The sequence below is a fragment of the Heterocephalus glaber genome, unplaced genomic scaffold, assembly GCF_053883595.1.
Source record: "Heterocephalus glaber isolate CG9 unplaced genomic scaffold, H.glaber_assembly_v1.0 deba00000621, whole genome shotgun sequence".
In the NCBI taxonomy this organism is placed as follows: Eukaryota; Metazoa; Chordata; class Mammalia; order Rodentia; family Bathyergidae; genus Heterocephalus; species Heterocephalus glaber.
Genome location: NW_028258153.1, coordinates 6682179 through 6702423, shown reverse-complemented (window position 1 = coordinate 6702423; position 20245 = coordinate 6682179). Strand labels below are relative to the sequence as shown.

The 20245-nt window shown below is 52.8% G+C and overlaps 2 protein-coding genes and 1 long non-coding RNA gene across 4 annotated transcripts in view; 2 read left to right on the top strand and 1 right to left on the bottom strand.

Moving 5' to 3' along the window:
• Pnkd (PNKD metallo-beta-lactamase domain containing) overlaps positions 1–20245 on the top strand; it is an 81575-nt gene that overhangs the window by 1784 nt on the left and 59546 nt on the right. The gene's annotated exons all lie outside the window — the stretch shown is intronic.
• LOC110345735 (uncharacterized) lies at positions 1474–2061 on the top strand. The gene is made up of 2 exons (XR_002389317.2): positions 1474–1588; positions 1799–2061. It is a non-coding gene; the product is annotated as an uncharacterized LOC110345735 (long non-coding RNA).
• On the bottom strand, positions 2029–19477 carry Tmbim1 (transmembrane BAX inhibitor motif containing 1). Of its 2 annotated transcripts, XM_004864601.3 has the most exons (13): positions 19349–19461; positions 12023–12126; positions 10002–10234; positions 8408–8505; positions 7718–7782; positions 7571–7624; positions 6907–6957; positions 5880–5919; positions 5512–5549; positions 5250–5337; positions 4866–4961; positions 3719–3772; positions 2029–3367 (listed from the first exon to the last, which is right to left on the bottom strand). In XM_004864601.3, exons 3-13 carry the CDS (start codon positions 10192–10194, stop codon positions 3221–3223), a joined length of 924 nt encoding a protein of 307 aa, XP_004864658.1. In that variant the 5' UTR covers positions 10195–10234; positions 12023–12126; positions 19349–19461; the 3' UTR covers positions 2029–3220. The 2 variants fall into 2 exon arrangements, with proteins under 2 accessions (XP_004864658.1, XP_004864659.1); XM_004864602.3 differs by lacking the exon at positions 12023–12126 and having other exon boundaries at positions 19349–19477.

Here is a 20245-nt window from a genome sequence, read left to right as displayed (position 1 = left end):
GAGGATAATGAGTTCAAGGCCGGGCTGGGCTACATAGCGTGGCCTTATCTCGAAAGGCGGGGAGGGGTAGGGAATTTGGGGGGTAGCTCAGTAGTGGAACACATGATTAGCATGTAGGAAACGCTGGATGCAATCCACAGCGAGAGAAACAATAGAAGAGACAGAAAGAGAATAGAGAACAGTCTGGGAGGGGATAAGCAGTTTAGGTAGATGGACCTTTGCTCAGACTCAGAAGGAAAGCGGCTGGTCTGCCTAGTGAATCATGCACAGACCACACTGGGCCTTTTGTGCCATACGTAGGAGTTTGCACTTAGCCAGGAAAGGATGGAGAGCTGTTATGGGTCCTTAAGCAGGACAATAGCAGGATCTGATTTACCTGGGTCCCTTCAGTAACCAGCATGGAGGACTAATAGTTTTGAGATATTTACATTTGCACAAATGGCAAAGCTAGAATGATTTCCCCCAGCTCCTTTGGCTCTAGCTCGGCCCCTGCCCAAACCCCATGCACATCTCCCACCCCTAGGGCCTTCGGCTTCCCCTGTGGTATCCTCCTCTTCATCCTCACCAAGCGGGAAGTGGACAAGGACCGTTTGAAGCAGATGAAGGCTCGGCAGAACATGCGGGCGTCCAACACGGGCGAGTATGAGAGCCAGAGGTTCAGGGCCTCCTCCCAACATGCCCCATCCACAAAAGTTGGGTCTGGGGTGCAGCCCTGAGGAGCACTGCCACCTCCCTTAGATTGCATTTTGACTGTGAAGTCCTCCAGTTTGGCCAATTCTGGTCTTCACCTCCGAGAGCCACCAGAGGGCACCCGAAGCCCAGGCTGCTGCCAGCTGCTGCCCCTCCCACATAGAGGAGCCAGCCATAAGCAAATAAAGTTGAGTGTTTGAGTGGAAAGGAAACAGATCCGGGTTTCTAAGTACCTGGGGAGGGGAAGAGCAATGGGTGGCCCCAGTCACTCATTCCTGCTCCCTCTCACAAAAGAGCAGTGTTCCCGCTGGATGGTGGGGCAACTGCAGACGTTAAGTTCAACAAGCCTAGGCTGGACCTAGGGACCAAGCCCTCAGAGCTGTTTGCCAGGAGGGTTTGGTTCCAGTCAGCCTTGAAAAAAGTAATGGGGGTGGGGGTGGGGGTGGGGCGGGCGGGATATAGCTCAGTGGCACCATGCCTGCCTGGCAAGCGCGAGGTCCTGAGTTCAATTCCCAGTACCAAAAAAAGAGAGAAACAAGTAATAGAACCAAAGGCGGCATTCAGGATGTGAAGGCAAAAACACTTTTAGCTGAGTTCAAATGATCCAACCTCTTTGGGCTTCAGTTTCCTCGTTCATAAATGATTAGACTAGTGATTTCTGAGGTTCTGAACTTCTGGCCAATTCCCTCCTCCACTGGCAAAATTATATGTATACATACAGCTTCCGTCCCCTACCCCTGAAATAGGGATTGAACCTGGGGCCTTCACATTGAGCTACATCCCCAGCCTTTTTTTTTTTTTTAATTTTGAGACAGGGTCTCTGTAAATCACCACGTTGTCCATCTGGCCTCAGACTTGCAATCCTTCTGCCTCAGCTCCTGAGTAGCTAGGACTACAGGTGTGTGCCCCCATGCCCAGCTATTCATACAGCTTTGCAGGGAAGAGAGTGACTAGCTCTCCTGAGCTATTGTAGAGGGTCCACAACATAAAAGCGGTCAAGCACTGTGGCTCTTGAGAGGTCACCTCTAGGTCCAGGATTGCAGGGTCCAGCTCCCCTTTTCCCCAGCCAAACTGTCAGCCTTCACCAGCTTGTTGCATCTGTCACCAGGAAAAGCTGCAATCAAGTTCATTAGGTCATCTGAGAACAGGTCTGAGAGAAGGCCTGAAGATCTAGCATTCACAAGGCCCTAGGGGTTACCATCCCCAATAGGGCAAAAAAGAAAGAAAGAGCTGTGAGAAGACAGAATGCACAGGAAGGAAGTGGATGCTTTGGGGACAGCCAGCCAGATACTCCCAGAGCCAACGCCTTCCAGGAAAGAAAACCAGAGCCACACAGGGTTTAACTGCTAAACATAAAACTTTATTACATTACTAGTTGTGTCCCTTTGTGTGATACATTTAGGATCAAGTACTCAACAGAGAAGTCGTAATTATACCTTGGGCTGATGTAGTTTCCACCCCTACCCAATACTGACCCTGTCCTCTCCCCCACTCCAGCTTGAGGCACTTGTATTACAAAGAAGGCAGTGGCTGGCTGGGGAGATGGGGCTGGAGTTGAAAATGCCCCAGCCTTGAGTTCAGACCAGACTCAAACATTGTCGCCTTCTGCACAGGACCCTTCTTGGGCTGGCAGAAAGAAAGGACACACGTTTTCTTAGACTTCAGTATTTCTCAGATCAGCTGGGGAACCTTAAAGCATTTTCCTTGCCCCAGCCCGTCTCCTCAACCTTGCTCCTCACCACACCCATGAGCTTACAAAGCATTCCATTTCCTAACCATTGCTCCTCAGTTTCTTCTCTGAGCATCTAAGCAGAGAAAGCAAAAGTGTCTGACCAGTAATCAGAAGCCCCTAGGGAGGCCCCAAGAGCTTTGGAGAACGGCCCAGGTGGCTCTGATGGCCTGCTGTGTACCAACCAAGCCTGCAGGAAGCCCAGAACAGATGCTCTGCTGGGCTGGCCCCTGCACTTTATGTGCTCATTCTTCTTCCCCCACCCATACCCAGATAAACACCATATACATGGTACTGAAACAAATGGGGTTGGAATGGGGAGAGCTATCTTCCCGGCTTAGAGGTGCCAAGCCCAAGGGATATGGGATAATGCCCTCTGCATCTAGAAACTGGGGACAAGCTATCTGGCTCTGTTGGCTGCGTTAAGGAGGGAAACGGCACAAGCTCCCTAGCCTAGAAGCCCATGGCAAGGTGGGAAGAAGTGCTTCACATTGAAGCCCTTCTGTCATTCACATTCCCTTTCAGCTAAAGACCAGACTCCTTTCACACACCACACCCCAGGATTTTGGTGCCGTGCCATGGGTAGAGGGGAAAAAATACTATCTTCAGGCTAGTCCTTGTCAGGACCACCAGGGGCAAGAGTTCTCTCTCCTCAGTTCTGACAGGTTCCCACACAACCACAAGAGGCCACCCGTCCTCATGACTAAAGAAAACTGGGCATATTACTTGAGGGGAAGAGAGGTTTCGGGCCCAGCACTCTGGAGAAGGAAGCACCCAGTGTGGGTGGATCAGAGGTGCTCCTCAGTTTCGATCCCCAACCAGCTGCAACACAAAGGTGAAGATGTAGACAATGTCTGTGTAGATCTGCAGGGCACCTGTGATGTAGTCCTCAGGGCTGATGGTGTGCTTCCGGTTCCCCAGGACCAGCTGTGTGTCGTAAGCCAGGAACTGCAGGGCAAGGAAGCCAAAAATAAGCACCCAAGGGCTCAGTGGCCCCAGGGTTGTCCTGGGAGCCCATGTGCCATACAGCATGCTTAGGGAACTCATTAATAAATAACATAACACATGGCCTCTATCCGCAGACATCACCCACCAATCACCGTGTCATCTCCAAAGGGCCTGCTGAGCCTTCTAACAGCCAGCGGTATGAACAAGAGACATAGGGAATGCCCAGAAAATCACTGGAACCTCCTGACAGGGGACAGGAACGACAACCTATGGCCCATTCTCAAGTCCCAAGCCACCTAAATTCAGTTTCCACCTCTCATCTTCCCTTCCTAGAGCCAGGTACAGACTTACCAGGGTGAAACAAATGGCCCCAATAGCAGCATAGACCATGTGAAGCCAGTAAATCTGGGAGAGAGGGGGACAGAGGATGGCGTTAGAAATCTGAACAAAGCACTTCTGGGGCAGGCCCTTAAGACCCAGCTAACCCCTGGGATTTGGGCATTGGAGGAGGCAGATCCAGTAAGCCAGCTCTGGGATCCTGATCATGCCTTTCTAGAGCCTGGAAGGAATTAAGAATGGCGATATAGGGCCAGGAATTTAGCTCAATGGTTCTGCCCCCTGCCTCGCAAGTGCAAGGTCCTGAGTTTGATCCCCAGTACCAAAAAAAAGAATGGCGATATACTTGGCAGTGAAAGCAGAGGCCATCCTACAGTGCCATGTAACACCAGTCACAGCATGTTTTTGCTAAACCAGTCTCTAGAGCTAGTCAAGGTACAGAGGTTGTCCACTGTACTTCTGGAAAAAGGTGGCAGTCAAGTGACAGCTCTGGAGGACAGACCCAACATGCATGGCTGAAGGGCACCATGGACCTTCCCTAGGCCAAGGTGGGTACTCAGTAGAGCACATGCAGCCAGGTTCTGGGCTCCTGCAGCCCATTCTAGAAGGGATGGACTGAAGAACAGCTGCAATGGAAGCACCGCAGCTACCCTGATGAGCATCCAAATTGGGGGACCGCCCTGCTGACACTCCTCCATGTGCCTGTTTATGGAAGGGCAGAGCCAACCCATGGTCAGATGGGTAGTCACTCTGTTCTCATCTTTCCCCCAACAGCACTGTCCTTCCTGGCCTGGGAGCCCGTGTTCTCCCTCAGTTGCTTGAATCAAAGACAGAATCAATTCCAGTGACCCCCAAAGTCCCTTCTACCCAGGCCCATCTTTGACCAGGATTCCCTCCCAGAACCTGGTCTCAACTGTTAGACCTAATCCACTACTTCCCATAGGAACTCAGCGACACTGTCCAGGTGTTATGGCTCCCAGGGCTATTTGTCTCCAAAGAGCGATTGATTACATCCTAACCCCACAAGATGGCACTTCCATGTTGGTTTCTTTGCTAGCCAGTTGGCGGAAGTCAGAGGCCCTGAGGCCCAGAAGGGGCCCTGCTCTACAGGAAGTGTGCAAGAGCGCTGGCTTCACTGACTCAACCATCACAGGACACTCACATATTTGAAACACAGCACAATGGTAGTGACAATCCCAGTCACCATCAGCACAATTCCCAGGACACAGAAGAGGCCTGCACATGAGGTGAAGTCCACCTGCCAGGGAAAGGGATACTTGTCAGATGACTGTCACAGCAAGCAGCCCAGCCAGACTGGCCCTGCCCCTCTGCCAGGGAGCCCTGATGCTGTGGGAATGGGAGCGGCCATGACATGCCAAGGACAGCCAAGAAGCAGATCTGCAGGTGCAGATATGAGCGGAAAGGGACCAGGTCTCCAAGGAAAATCCCTCTCTGTCAGAGTCTAGGCCCTCCCAGGCCTGCTCACATGCCAAACCCAAAGGGCCAGCGAGGAAAGGTGGCTGAGGAAGGCCCTCCGTGCCCTCACCTTGGTCTGAAAGCAGAAGATGGTGACGGAAATGGATACCACAGCAGTGATGATCATTGCAATGATGACGGCTTTGGTTTCATATGTACTGGGAGGTAGGAGAAATTAAGAGAGGGCAGAGGCATAAGCCACATAAAAATGACTTCAAACCCACTGCCTTCAGAACATCCCTGTCCAGAATCCACCTCTATGGATTACTGCCAGTCCGGGGACACCTAATCCCCCATAATAACCCTAAATGATGATTTGTCCTTGAACATACCTGGAAATGGTGCCCGTCATGAAGCCCAGGGCCAAAGTCTAGGGAAGAACAAACAAGAGGAAAACACTCAAGAGCAGCAGGGACTGGATGTGGCGCCGTGATAGAGTACTTGTCCACCACATTCCCAGCCCTAGGTTCAATTCTCAGTACCACACACACACACACAAAAGAAGAGAAAAGAAATGGAGAGGGAAGGAAGAAAGGAAGGGTTGGCTCTTGGGGGACAGCCACAGTGGCCTCTGGGGAGACATGACTGAGTTGGAAAGAGGGAGGCAGGGTGAAGTGGGGAGACAGCCAGGGACGTTCTTCTACAATGGTGTCCCCAGCCCTTCCCTAGGACAGCCCTCCCGCTGCCCCTCCACACTTACAAAGATGGTCAGCAAGATGATGTTCCATGGGAACCGGCGTCTGAAGAAAGAGAAACCCTGGTGAGGGGCTTGGGGAAGCAGGCCGGAGAGGCCCCTTCAGCTGGAGGAGGTGGCTGGCCCCTGTGCCTGCAGGATCAGCCCTGCCTTGGTGCTGACATGGCGCCTGGTTCCTGCTCAGGTGTTTACACAGGGTAGTGTGGGGCAGTGGGGCAGACCTGTGCTTTGGAGTCAAGAGCAGGACTTGTTTGCAGCTCTTACACTGAGCACCTCTGTGACTATGAGAAAGTTGTCCAGGGGCTCTGAGCCTTGAGCTCTTGCTATTTGGTTTTCCTTCTCCTCCCCCATCCTACCCCCCACCTTGTTTTTCTTTTGTTTCCTTCCTTACACCCTCTCTTTTCTCATTCCTATTTGTTACATGTTTAAAAATGCTCTATGTACTGCAGGGTTGCTGTGAGAGTGCTGGCTAGATAGATCCTACACACGGTACTTTGTACACACCCAGACAGCAGCCACCCTCATCACTATCATCAGCACCGGTATATTTTTGTTGTTGTATTGAGACAGGGTCTCTCTGTGTGGTTCTGTCTGGTCTTGAACTCAACTGTGTAGCCCAGGCTGGCCTTGGACTCACAGCAATCCTCCTGCCTCAGCCTCCCAAGTGCTGGGATTACAGGCAAGCACCACCACCCCTGGCCTGTCGTTTTTATGACAGGGTTGTTTTTAAGATAAGCTAGCCTTGAACTCCTGTATAGCCCAGACTGGTCTCAAACATACAGTCCTCCTGCCTCACCACTATTTCTTGTCAGTCTCCATTTAACCACTACAAAGAACCTTGAGAAAACAATCCAAAAATTCATTTGGAACCACTACAAAGAATCCCTCTTCCACCAGTCTGGAATTTAGCTCAGTGGTTCTGCTGCCTGCCTCCCAAGCACAAGATCGCAAGTTCAATCCCTGGTACCAAACGAAAAAGAATCCCTTTTCTTACCAACATATTTGGCTCATTGTCTAGGTCTCTGGGACTCACCTGGGTCCCTGGCAGCAGGCAAGGATCAGGTAGGTGACGATGAAGAAAACACTGAGGAGAAAGAGATGAGACGTAGTCTCCAGGCCCACAGATGCCCTCAGCCCCTGTCCTGCCCAGCCCAGCTGGGCAGCACTCACCAGGCCTCGGGAGGCCCAGATGGCTGTCTGGCAGTCTGGGCAAGCTACTCAGTAGGAAGAAAGGGCAAGATCACCCCCAGCCAGGGGCACTGAGAAGCTCAGCCACATAGGGGTTTAGGCCAGAGAGATACACCACTGCCACCCACCCCCAGTGTGTCCTGTGCTTCTCTTATCCCTTTGGGCACAGGCAGCCACACTCCCCCGCCTAGAAGACTGACACTGGACCCTGGGAAGACCCCTTTCAAAATGCATTTTGGGTTTTGTGGGATTTTTTTGTTTGGTTTTTGGTGTTTTTTCTGGTTTTTGGAACAGGGTCTCACTGTGTAATTCAGGCTGGCCTCAAACTCACAGCAATCCTCCTGCCTCAGCTTCCTGGAATTACAGGCATACACCACCAGGCCTGGCCTCAAAAAAGCATTTTGTTTTTTTGTCTGTTTTTGTTGGGGGTTTTTTTTTGTACCGGGGATCAAACTCGGGACCATGCCCCCTTCCCCTCCTAGCCTGAGCAGAGACGGCAAGACACTCACTAGGACACGTAGTACACAGCTGAGTTTCTCCTCACAAATTCACCGACAGGTTCCCTGTGGAGTAGGGAGGATGAGAGAGAGTCACATCGGGCTGCTCTGCCTCCCTGCCAGGGCCCAGCCCAGCCAGTGGCCCAGGCCAAGACTCACACAAAGGTGAAGATAGCGATGATGGCCACTGTGATGAGCAGCTGGACAGAGATGATGCTATAAACCTGGAACACAGATGGCCGGGGAGAGGTCACCACCCACATGCTGGGGTCTCCCCAGCAGCAGCAGCAGCCAGCCCCAGGACCAAGGAGCCCAGAGCACCATGGGACCTTTTCTTCTCCCCAGCCCCTTCGTGGTACAGAGGATGATGTGCTGAGACCTCAAAAAGCCCCTCCCACTGCAGCCTGGCCAAGTGATCCAGCGAAGGGCCTGGTTCACATGCTGTCTGCACTTCTTCCTCTGCCCCCTCGGCTGCTCCTCAGCATCTCCCCTATCGAGCGCGTGCCTGTTTCTGCCCCTGCACTACCAGTTAGGGCCCCGCCCTTGCAGCAGTTGAAAGTGACATGTTATGCATCTGACTGGAAGATGGGGAGGGTGGGCTAGGAGCAAGTATGACCGTTTTGGCTCCCAGCTGCCTACAGTCTAAAGGGAGAAGGACGTCTAGGGAAGGCAGAACCCTTGGGCAGAGCCCTGGAAGATTTTCCCTTATTGACGCTGCCCTCCCAAAACAAGGTCAAAGGACAAAGGGATGCAGACCTGTGCCTGGAGCTGACTCAGCCTGGCCTCCCCCATTCCCGCAGCCTGAGGCCCAAGGTCCAACGGCCCCCAGCCTCCCAGCCCTGATCTTACCTTTCGGATGAAGGTATGTCGGACTTTCCGGTCATCCCAGTCTCCAGGCCCAAAGCTGTCACTCCCTGCTCTCTCCGAATCATAGCCCTGGCCTGGACCTAGGGACAGATCACATAGGACCAACTGAGGACCTGGAACATGTGGCCTCCATTCCAAAGTTTCCCTAACACTATCCCAAACAAAGGCTTAGGCTGGGCAGTGGCACATGCCTGTAATCCCAACTCCTTGGGAGGCTGAGGCAGGAGGATTGCAAGTTCAAGTCCAGCCTGGGCAACTTAGCAAGACCCTGTCTCAAAAATTAAAAAGGTCTGGGGTTGTAGCTCAGTGGTAGACATGAGGGAGGCCCTGGGTTCAATCCTAGGTGCAAATAAATACATAAATAAATTTTAAAACCAAAGGTCTAGACAAAAGACAAGTATTGTAACATAAGAGTTGCTCCCCCAAGCCAGGGTCTTCCATGTGCCCTCATAGTGACCCAAGCTGGCATGGCATGAGGGGACTTGCATGACAGCCACTCCATCGGCATGCATCTCTTGAGGGGTCTCTGCCCAGCCCATACCATGGGGGGGGGGGCGTGGAGAGGTGGGGTCTTGATCAGGGAGGAAGCAGGCAGGAGTGGGGCTGGCTGGCCGGCCCCAGGAATGGAGGCCAGATAGAAGCAGGCAAGACTGCTCAGGGGATGAGTACAGGCAAGAGCAGGGCGCGGCCTCGGGAGAGCAGGTCTATCAAAAGTGCTGAGACTTGCACACGTGCCCAGGACGCCAGGACCACAGAGCCTCCAACACTGGGGGATGCTGCCTAGAACTCCAGGAGGGCCTCAGGTGGAGCTCAGGAGAGCACATGCTAGGAATATATGGAGCTCTACATCCTCAGCACCAAAAAATTAAAAATAGAAAATCCTCCCAGGAAGAGGCTCACTGCATACTAACTGTATGTTTCTGACCTGCTATGAATGTTTACCGAAGGTGATTCCAAATGACTTTGGGATGTTTGCAAAAATTAGGCTTTAAAAAACAAAAAAAACGAAAAAACAGGCTTTACCTGAAGGATGAGGATTTGTCAGTCCCAAAGACTTTTTTTTTTTGGAAACAGGGTCTCGCCATGTTCAGGCTGGCCTCAGACTCACAGTGATCCTCCAGAGTGCTGGGATCACAGGTGTGCGATACCACACCCAGCACCCAAGGACATTATTAAAAAAAAAAAAAAAAGCACTTAGGGTTGTTGAGGCATTTCCTAAAGAATGCATGGCACCTGGGTGGGGTGGCAGCCCTGCTGGAAATAGAGAGAGGGTCCTTTAGGTAACTGCTTGCACCTGTTACTTCACCCGGCACCCTTCTCTGGTGTGTAAGTTCTAGTACATATCTTATGGACTCTGACCCTTGCTGAATAAAGGGACTAGCAAGTGGCTAGGGGTAGGGTGGTGGTGACAGGAGCCAAGGGACAGAGTAGGGAGGTAAGGAAGACGGGATCTAAACAGAAAAAAGAGATTAAAGGGAAAGTTGAAGAGAAAGGGAAGGAAAGGAGATGCGCTCTTATGCTCCAAGTGCTGCTTCCTTCCACCCACCCACCCACCATCTACCCTTCCAGGACTCACCATAGTTCATGGGCATCGGGTGGATTGGGGGCATAGGCTGTGGGTAGCCAGCAGGGTGACCGTAGCCAGGCTGTGGGTAGGCAGGGTACCCACCTGGCAGCACAGATGGCTGCCCATAGCCCCCAGGGGGCGGAGAGCCAGGGTATAGGGGATTGTGGTCCTCATAGGGAGGGGGAGCGGTGGGGTTGGACATGGCAGCTCAAGGGCTGAGGGGGAACCCCAGCTGCTGGGACCTGAAAAAGAAGAAAACTAGTCACGAGTGCCTCCCCTGGCTCACTCAGCCCCCCCTTCCAGGCTGTCTCCATGTACGTGGATGGGAGACCCTCCCTCCCAGTTTCTCTCTAGCTCACTTGTGTCACCTGCTGCCGCAGGCATGGCCCCTGGCCCTCCTGCCCTCACACCAGCTCTTCATTCAGGGCCCTCTCTTCCATGGCCATGGGAAAGTAAGAAGGATTCGTTAGGCATGCAGTCACTGCTGAGCACCAATGGTGTGAGACGGAACAGGGCAGTTGGGGCAGTGAGATGCTCCCAGCATTGGTAGCTTGACACCAGAACCAGGAAGATGCTGGATGGCCCTGGCACAGCCTCCTGGTGAGTCACAGTGCCAGCTGGGACCCTCTGGAGTGGTCAGCCCAGTTCCCATGGCAGCTGGCCGGGGCTCCAGGCCTGAGAGCTGGAGCTGGGGCGGAGCCAAGGCTCAGAGTGGGGAGAAGGAGGAGGAGAAAAACAAGCCATCCAGGGCCAGAGCTACAGGAAGGCAGGTGGAGTCGGGAGCTGCAGGGCCACGTGGGGCAGGCCTAAGACAGGACTTTCTGGTTCCCTCAAAGAACAGCTGTGGCACGTCCCATGTGGCAGCATGTGCGACTGCTCTTTTGCTCTTTTCACTGGCCTTCTGAGGAGTGGAGAGTGAGCACAGGATCCCCAAGCAACTGGGAAGGGGAGATTCATTTTGAACCCAGGTCTCTGGAGTCTTGGTGATTTTTGCCCAGGGACAGTGGCTCATGGGGAGGAGAGGAAGCTGAGAGGCCCTGCAGGTAGAGGGGACCTCTGGGTATCCCCAGTTCTGAGTGCCGCATTTCAGAAAGATGAGAGAACCAAGGCCCAGAACAGTGAAGTGATTCCCAGGATCACACAACTAGCAGGTTAGTGGCATAACCAGAATGGAGTCCTCTAGGATGCTGGTACCTGTCCTTTATGTTTCGCTGTACCTTTATGACTCCTTTGCCAAATAAATGAACCCCAGGCCCAGTGTTTCCTTCTAAAGTGACAGAGACAAGAGCTAAGAAAGAGGCCTTTGTGTAGGGCCATGCCCTGCCAGAGTTAGGCCAAGCCCCTGTCTAGAACCTTACCCCAAGGGGCAGATTTGAGGACCCCACAGGGAGGACACCCCAGACTCAGGTCAGCAGCTACCCTCACAGCCTCTGCTGGAAGGAGGAAAGCCCCAGCTTCTCTTTGTAGGGCACCCTGTGCAGGCCAGGGATTGGATAAAGACTGCCTTATGTCTTCTCTGAGGACAACAGCTAATTCAGAGGGGAGGGTGGCCTGGACTGAATAGCAGGCCAGGTCTCTGAATGGGTTAGTTGAAGAAAGCTGCTCTCCATGTCCCCAGAGTAGAAGGGACAGAAGCAGAGCAAGAATCTGTCGGGTCGGAAAGAAGAAAGCCCCACCGACACTGCAGGGTGAGGGGCAAAGCAGGACAGGTGAGCACTGTGGATCCAGTGCTGGGAGGGGACACCTGGAGGACCAGGCGCCACAGCAAGCAGGGAAGGGCCAGGTGGGGCACTGTGAGCTCAACGCATGGTGTTAATCACCGCTTTCAGATGTTTGGGGAAACCATCTCTCAAACCATCTCTCAGGCAGGTAGAATGTGTGAATCCCCTTAATAGGATAAAGGAAAGAAAGAGAAGCCAGGGCCTCTTGCTCCCGGGAATGAGAGGCTCCTTCTCCCTAAGCTTTCCACCTGCCCCTTCCAAAGCACCCTCTGACTCCCTGTAGGGAGGAAGGAATGCAAGACAGGTTACCTTTGAGTAGGCGTGTTTGTCACTATGGCCATCACCTGGCACCCTGTGATCAGAAGCCACCAAGCCATTGGGCCGGGGATTTAGCTCAGTGGTTTCGCCGCCTGCTGCGCAAGCGCAAGGACCCGAGTTCGATCCCCAGTGCCAAAAAAAGGAAAAAAAAAAAAAAGAGAACTCAGCTGAAGAAGCCACCAAGCCATGATGTCACCCATGCCTGACCCTTCACCTCTGAAATGAGGTGGGGCAGGCTGGGCGATCTCTGAACTCACTGCCCACCCTAACAGCAGACTGTGGCAGTCTGGGAGCCATGCTGCAAGGGCCAGCAGACAGCTAGCTGCCCTGCTCCCTTCCAGTCCACCCAGGACACATAACCCTTCCCAGACCAAGGAACTGCGGGAGCATAGGGTGAAGCATGACTCAGAGAGGAAGGGCCACCTCCAATGGGCCTCCCGAGTTGGGTTCAACTCAGCGGGCTGCTGACTCACAGACCCCTGCACTCCAGGGCCCCGCCCTGTGATGCTTCTGGTTTCAGAGGACTCAGACAGTAGACCTGCCTGCAGCCTCAGCTACCAGCCCATCCACACCAGAGACTACCACTGAGCACTTCACCTTGCTATGCCTTAGGGTCTTCAGCTGGAAGATGGGCCTGTAATCCCACCCCTCAGGAAGCTGAGGCAGGAGGATTGCTGCAAGTTCGAGGCCAGCCAAAGATACATAATGAGTTCAAGGCCAGCCTGGACTGCATAGGGAAACCTTGTCTCAACAAAAGGGCTGGGGATTGAGCTCAGTGGCACTGCGCCTGCCTTGCAAGCGCAAGATCCTGAGTTCAATCCCCGGTACCGCCCCCAACAAAAAGCCCAAAACACTAGTAACTGTAACTCCCAGAAAGTTGTAAAAATGAAAGTTGAGCCAGGTGTATTGGCACAAGCTTGTAATCCCAGCAGTGTGGGAAGCTGAGGCAGGAGAATCAAAACATTGACCCCAGCTTTGGCAACTTAGCGACTTAACAAAACTCTATCTCAAAACAAAACAAAAAAGGGCTGGGGATGTAGCTCAGTTTGAAGACAGAGTTCAATCTCTAGTACCACAAAAAATAACAATAATAATTCCCAGCATTCTGAACCAGGAGGATAGCAAGTTCTAGCCCAGGCTGGACAACTTAGTGACTCAGTTAGACCCTGCCTCAAAATTTAAGAAAAAGGCTGGGTGTGGCAGCGCACACTTGTGATCCTAGCACTTGGGAGACTGAGGCAGGAGGATCGCCACAAGTTTGAGGCCAGCCTGAACTACATAGCAAGACCTTGTCTCAAAAAAAAAAAAAAAAAAGCAAAGAGGACGGACTAGGGATGTAACTTAGTGCAAAGATCTTGGGTTCAATTCCCAGTACTGCAAATAATACAGTAATTATGATGATAATATAAAAAAGAAAAGAACTGGATACCAGGCATGGTGGTTCATGCCTGTAATTCTAGCACTCTGGAAGGCTGAGGCAAGAAGATCACCAGTTTGAGGCCAGCCTGGACAACATTTCTCAAAAAAAAAAAAAAAAAAAAGCTAGGATGCAGCTCTGGTAGAGCCTTGTCTAGCACGTGTGAGCCCCTGGATTCCATCTCTAATATGACCAAAAAAATAGGAAAAAATTAAGAAAAAATGCACACAGAGCACTTAGAATGATGCCTGACCCCAGATAAACAGATATAAGTATTGACTATTTTCAGTTATTATTTCATGAACTCCTTACAGGGTGAATTCTGTTGTTATTATCCCATTTACAAATGAAGACACTGAGGCTTAGCTGAATGAAGTCACTTGGCCAAGGTGACCTTGCTAGAGTGAGATGAAGTCAAGGCTTGGGCCCAACACTGACTCCGGAGCCCCTCATGTACATAGCCCCTATCCACACTGCTCTTCCCTCATCCCTGGCTGCCTGGCTGAGAGCTTCTCATGACAGAAGTTTACACAGGACATGGACGCCCAGGCAGTCAGTCCTCCACAGCTGCAGCAGCCCAAGGCGAGACTGACCCAGGGACAGAGACACAAGAGGTCAGAGCTGAGGGGACACTCACTCAGCTCAGGAGGTGAGGCCGCCCTCATGTTTCTGACCAGACAGCCGCTGTGCAAGCAGTGACCTGTCCTTCACCATGACTGGGGCCAAGAGGTGATCCTACCTATCTGGTGCAGAGCCCCAGGGGAGAATTAACTCCTGTTAGTCCAGTCTCGAGTGGCGGCCTCCGCTGTACTCGCCTCTTCTGAGCTCATGGCAAGGAGAACACTGACCAGAGGGAGCCCCGGGGACCCAGGGCCGCTGGGGTTGGCAGTGGACAGACAAAGAGAGGCGAGATGGGGCCGGAGCCTAGGGCAGGGCAGGCAGGTCCTGTGCGTTCTGCAGGTAGCTGTTGGAGGGCCTCAGTATCCTGGGGCTCAGGTCCCCCGGGAGCCTGAAATGTTCCTCAGATATAGGAGGCCTTTCACTTTTGTTTCTGCTTGAACACCAGCGATGGGGAGTCTGTTCGCCCATCATGTGTGCAGGCAGCTTGAGTCCTTAGAACATTCTTCACCCCGCACCACCGGCCATCAGCGTAAGCGTCTTGGCAGTTACACATCTCAGCGTGCTCCTCCCTCTTGGGGCCCCATCCCCCTGCAGGAAGGAACCAGAGCCTTCCTTTCCCTGACCCAGCAGGAAAGTGGACTCTGGGCCCAAAGAGCAGGACTTGCTGGTGGCCAAGGCTTTCACAGTCAGAGCTGGGGAAGCATCTCCCCTCTGGGTGCTCTCCCTGCCTGTGGGGTGACTCAGGCACATGAAGGGTTAAGACTCTGCAATCTGCAGGGGAGGCTGAGCTGCTGAGGTTACAGCAAGACAGGCAGAAAGGAGGAGCAGCTGACTGGTCCAGGCAGCCTGCCCTCACTGCCAGGAACGGGTGCCCAGAGCAGAATGGAAAGAATAGCTCAGAGTGCACATCTCAGGAAGCCCCACCCGGCAGGCCAGTGGCAAGGCCTGGCCCAGTGCCCAGGTCTCCATGACCAGCTCCCCACCTCCCCCGAGGGAAGCACTCCCACTCTGGCACACCTCGGGCAGAGGAGTAAGAGATGTACCGTGTCTGGGTGAGTCACCAGGCCTGATTCTGGACCACAGGGCCCAGAGTCAACAGCAATACCCTTCAGTTGGCCTAGCCTCTGGGATTAAGAGATAAAGTCAGGGGGTCTAAAAACTGAAATACTGGAGTTAGAATGGATGTCATCTAGTCATTTGACAAACCAGGAAACCTCAGTGCCTAGAAGTTCCGGTCCCAGCCCACACAGGCCCTCTTGGTCATGGCTTTGGAACTTCTCTTCCCAGCCCCGCCTACCATCTAACAACTCAGACGAAAGCACACAGCCCTGAGGAGGAGCCGGACAAGCCACCCATTCCTCCAGTTCTTTCAAGATCTCCGGTCACACTAACAACCTATTGCTTCTTTCCCTCAGTGCCACACTGCCCATCCCAGCCCCGTCTCAAGGGGCACATGGAAGGACCTAGGCAGCCTTGTCTCTGGGTACAAAACTGTGTCAGGACTGTAACCTCAGAAACCCCAGCCATATCAGTAGACAGGGAGTTCAGACAAAGAGGAAGCCATTAACAGAGCTGATGCCACCTCTGAAACACAGCCCCTACCCACTCACTTCCTTTGGGTTTCAACTCCCCTGTCTTCAGTTCAGCTTCCAGATGATTAACAACCCAGAATGGAGAACTGCAGGTGGACAAGGATGGAAGAGAGCCAGCCACCTGGAGTAATAAGTGGCGCCGATACTTACTAAGCGACTAAGTCAGTAGCAACTAAGGTGCTCCTGGTTCTCACCAGAGATCCCTCTCTGCCAATAAGAAAACAGAAATGCAGAGAAAATCTGATGTAAGGCCCCATAGCAGGCAAACAGCAGAGATGGGTTTGAACCCAGAGCTGATGTCTGTCTTTGAGATCCAAATCCTGCACCTTTCCGCCTGGCTAGAGGACTCCCACCAGCATGAGGGCCAGAGCTAGGGCAGTAAAGATCACACCTGGCAGAGAGGAGCTGAGCAAGGTTGTGTTGATGCCAATCTCTTTGCCCAGTGAAAATTCATCTGATGCCCAAGCCCAGAGTTAGTTAGGAGACAGGGAGCTGATGCCCACCCTGACTTTGGTACTGACTCCAGAGTCAGAGTGAGCCACTTCGTATCTCAGTTTTTACCTCTCTAAGCTAAGTGTCCTGAGCTGAAAGAGCAGAGTCTACTCCAGCTCTGCCAGTTCCTGACTCTGAATAAACAGACTAACTGAAAGAAAGCTTAGGGCAGAATGACACATCCCTAAGGAGTCTACACTGGGGGCACTGCTCACGTGCCCTAGTCTGGAGGACATCTACAGAGGCAGAGGCACATGGCATGTCCTGGGAATGAGGGTGGCCGTAACTCCCTCTCTTCCCAAACTGCCCCCATAATCCCCTCTGGATCTCCCACCCAGGTCCTCCTGGGTCCTCACTCTCCCCAGAACCTGCAGAGACACTAGGAGAGAAAGTACTCAGTGCCAGGTATGGTGGCACATGCCTGTAATCCCAGCACTCTGGGAGGCTGAGGCAGGAGGATCACAGGTTTTAGCCCCACCTGGGGAACTGAGTAACTAAGCAAGATCCTGTCTCAAAATAAGACCTGGGCATGTCTGTACTCCCAGCACTCGGGAGGCTGAAGCAGGAGGATTGCCACAAGTTCAAGGCCAAGCTAAACTACATAGTAAGACTCATTGTCTCAGAAAAAAAAAAGTGCTGGGGATGTAGTTCACTTCAAAAGCTGTGGGTTCAATCCCCACTACCATGGCGGGGGGGGGGGGGTGTCTGTCAAGGCTGAAATTAAGAGCCCTGGGCTCATTAGTACCTGTGGGAATCCAGGCAGATGGTCTCCCTGGGCTCAGGAGCAGAGACTCATTTACAGGAACCAGAAAGACAGCAGAATCACCTGGCCAGGCATTTCCCTGAAGCCCTTAGTGTGGAAACTGGAACAATTCTATCTCCTTCTTGGAAATTCACAAGGCCCAAGGCATGTTAAGCCCCTGAGAGGTCTTGCCCTATTCAAGGTAGTTTAACCCAGCATTCATCCAAACTTCTTCCAGGCACACCTGTTCATAGCCTGTGGCTGCTGATCCAGGCCACCTGTTTTACAGACACCCTGAGAAAAGTCCATATCCTAATTCATTTCTTAAACCCTGTATTTCTACCCAGTCTGCTCCTCAGAGCAGTCACAGTAAGAACCTGGCATGTGCCCTCCCAGAGAATCAGCTCAGTACCAGGACCCACTGCAAGATCCTCCCTCACCTCCACTTCCAAACAGCTGCTACTGTAACTTCCAGGATGGGACTGACTGCCCTGGCATGGAGGAAATCTCCAGGCCCCCCCCCACCCCAGAACCAGGAAACTGGCACCCCCTAGCATCACCCCTGTGTCATGGGAAAAGTACAGACCATTATACACAGGGGGGGCTCCTCATTGTTATCCTCCTCCCCAACCAGTGTACTGAGTCCTGTCTAAGTACCAGCCATTGTGGCCAGTGGAACTCTGGATATCATTTCTGCTTCAAAATAAGACCCTTGCCAGATGTGGGGGCGCATGCCTATCATCCTAGCACTTGGGAGCCTGAGGCTGGAAGATCACCACAAGTGTGAGGCCAGCTTGGGCTGCAGAGTGAGTTCAAAGCCATCCTGAACGACATAGCAAGACCCTGTCTCAAAAAACAAACAAACAAGAAGGTCCCAGCTTTTGGCCTAGAATCCCAGAATCTTAGAGGTAGAAGATTCTATCAAGGTCAGCCTTTCCATAGCATTCCCAAGAGGACTGTGCAAAAGGCCCATGGCCATGGTTAGCCATGTTGTTTGCAGAACTTCTTTCCAGAGACTCCTGTGAGTTTTCCACCCTCTGGTCCTCCCAGTTTGGCGCTTTGAAGACACACAGTAATTGTGTCTCTTCACTGTGACTTTCTGGCTGGAGTTTCTGCTCTTCATGAAAGGCCCTGAAGAAGAACTTTTGGGGTTGGAAGCGCTCTGTGGTGGATGGCTTCTTCCTGAGGCTGCATTCCCAGGAAGGAGGCTGAGCCCAGGTTGTGACATAAGATTCTCCCAGCAATTACTCTGTAACTTGGTCATTACCTCTCTGAAATGCCCATTTTTACAAGCAAGGACCTGAGGTCATGGCATAAGAAGACAGGAAGTCAGGCCCTTGATGTAGTGATCCCACCACATTCTTCTGGGCTATAAACTGAGACTCTGGGTCTTTATGACTAGAGGGTCAGGGAGAACAGGTAGGCGAGGAGGAAGCAGGGCTCCCCCTTTGCCCCAAAGTCACCCTAGGAAGTGCCCTGCTCCCCTGTCACTACCGGCCAGGCCAGAGGTGCCAGCTTTGAAACCAAAGCTCACCAGTGAGATGAATATTTCAGAGCCCCAGAGAACTGGACACCTGGCAGACCTTCTGTGACATCTGGCTCTCCCCCTCCCTGGTCCCTGGCCAGCTCTCCCCACTTATCCCATGTCCGAGGTGCTCAGGCTGAACCCCAACCCTGTGGATACCACCCAGAGGCCACAGTGGAGTGTTGGGGATGGAGCCCCACAGGACAGATCTGACGAAGGCAAGGTCAGGGCCCAGCTTTCCTCTCCTCTCTCCTCTTCCTGGCTCCTTCTCAGTCTTCCCCCCTTGCTTTCCCTTTTCCCATTTCCCTGTTTTGTTTTTACTCTGACTCAGAGGTCTGAAGGATGGTACTTCCCGGTAGCTCCCAGAACTCAACTCAGAGTCCAGGGGTTGGAAGCAGGACAGGCAGAGGGCAAAGCTCAGTATGGGACGGGGTACCCACCTTCCTCTGCCAAGGACTGGGGCCACTCACTGGCTTCCACCCAATCTCTGAGCTAATATCCCCCTCCCCCTACCGCTCTGGCACTCATTCACCTGTCTACACCAAGACGGCCGGCGCCAGGGCATGCAGGGCAACCACGATACGCTCCGCTCCCTGTCTCCACCAGCTGAGGGCCATAACAGCCCCCATGCCGCTCAAAGTTGGCCACTCTGGGACAGACAGGCACTCGAGCCAATCCCCCAAAACCTGGGCAGCTCACTGTTGCCACTAAGACGCTGCTCGGCTCCCAAGGCTAACCAGGTGCCAAGTGCCTTCCCGAAGCGCCCAGGGAAAGCGAAACTCCAGCGGCCAGGACGAAAGATCTCCATTCTGGTGCCAGCCCAGCGGGCCGCGGGCTCTGAGAAAGTTTGGGCGCCTCGGGCCAGAGCAGCCCCATGCCCCACCAGCCCGCGGTCCTCAGCTCCGCCGGCCCCGATCCCGAGACTTACCTGCGTCGCTCGCAACTGTGCGTTCCGGCCTCGGGCTGCTGCGTATTCAGTGGGGAGAACAGGCTCTGGCTGCTGGCTTGGGCTGGGGCTCCGCGCCCCGCCCCGTCATGCCGGCCCCTTGGGGGCGGGGGCTTTGGGCTTCGGGTCACCGCCAGGGGCCGCTAGTGTCCGCCCCATGTCCTGCCCGAGGACTAAGAGTGCTGGTGGGGACTTCAGATTCACAGCAAGTGATGCTTATTCATGAAAATTTAGAAAGCGCACAAATACGGAAAGAAACTAATTTCACCCTTCCCGGCTCCCAGAAGGAAACGCTTGCTTTGGGTGCTTCTTCGCCTGTATGTCTATGTATTTTACTTATTTTTCTAGAGTGGGCCTTAATATTGAACGATGCCAATTTTTGCTTATTGCTTTTTTTTTTTTCCTGTGCCAGGCAAGCACAGTACCAGTGAGCTACATCCCCAGCCCTATTACTCAGGATTTTACTTGACATTTTATCATAAGCATTTATCTTGTCACTACCACCCACAGGCCAGACCTTCAAAAATAAAATACAAGGGGCCGGGCATTTAGCTCAGTGGTTCCAGAGCCTGGGGCGCAAGCGCAAGGTCCTGAGTTCGATCTCCCGTACCGAAATAAAACCAAAAAAACCCCAAAAAATAAAATACAAGTTTAGGGCTGGGCATGTAGCTCAGTGGAAAAGTATATGCCTAGATTCTGGAGGCCCTGGGTTTGATCCCCACCACTGAAAAAATAAATAAAGACATAATTTTAATAATGCAATGTATTGCATTGCATGGCCACTCAATATATTAAGTCAACTTCTTACCAGAGGACATTTGTTTTCTATTTTTACCTTATTGTAAATAAATTCGTGATGAACATTCTTGGCAATCCTAT

What these genes read in the sequence shown, in the direction of transcription:
- Tmbim1 (XM_004864602.3), bottom strand. Translation starts at nt 10,194, where the DNA reads ATGTCCAACCCCACCGCTCCCCCTCCCTATGAGGACCACAATCCCCTA. An exon ending in GACATACCTTCATCCGAAAG is followed by an intron (nt 7,783 to 8,407) that starts GTAAGATCAGGG and finishes TCTGTGTTCCAG; the next exon opens with GTTTATAGCATCATCTCTGT. An exon ending in GCTGTGTACTACGTGTCCTA is followed by an intron (nt 6,958 to 7,570) that starts GTGAGTGTCTTG and finishes CTTTCTCCTCAG; the next exon opens with TGTTTTCTTCATCGTCACCT.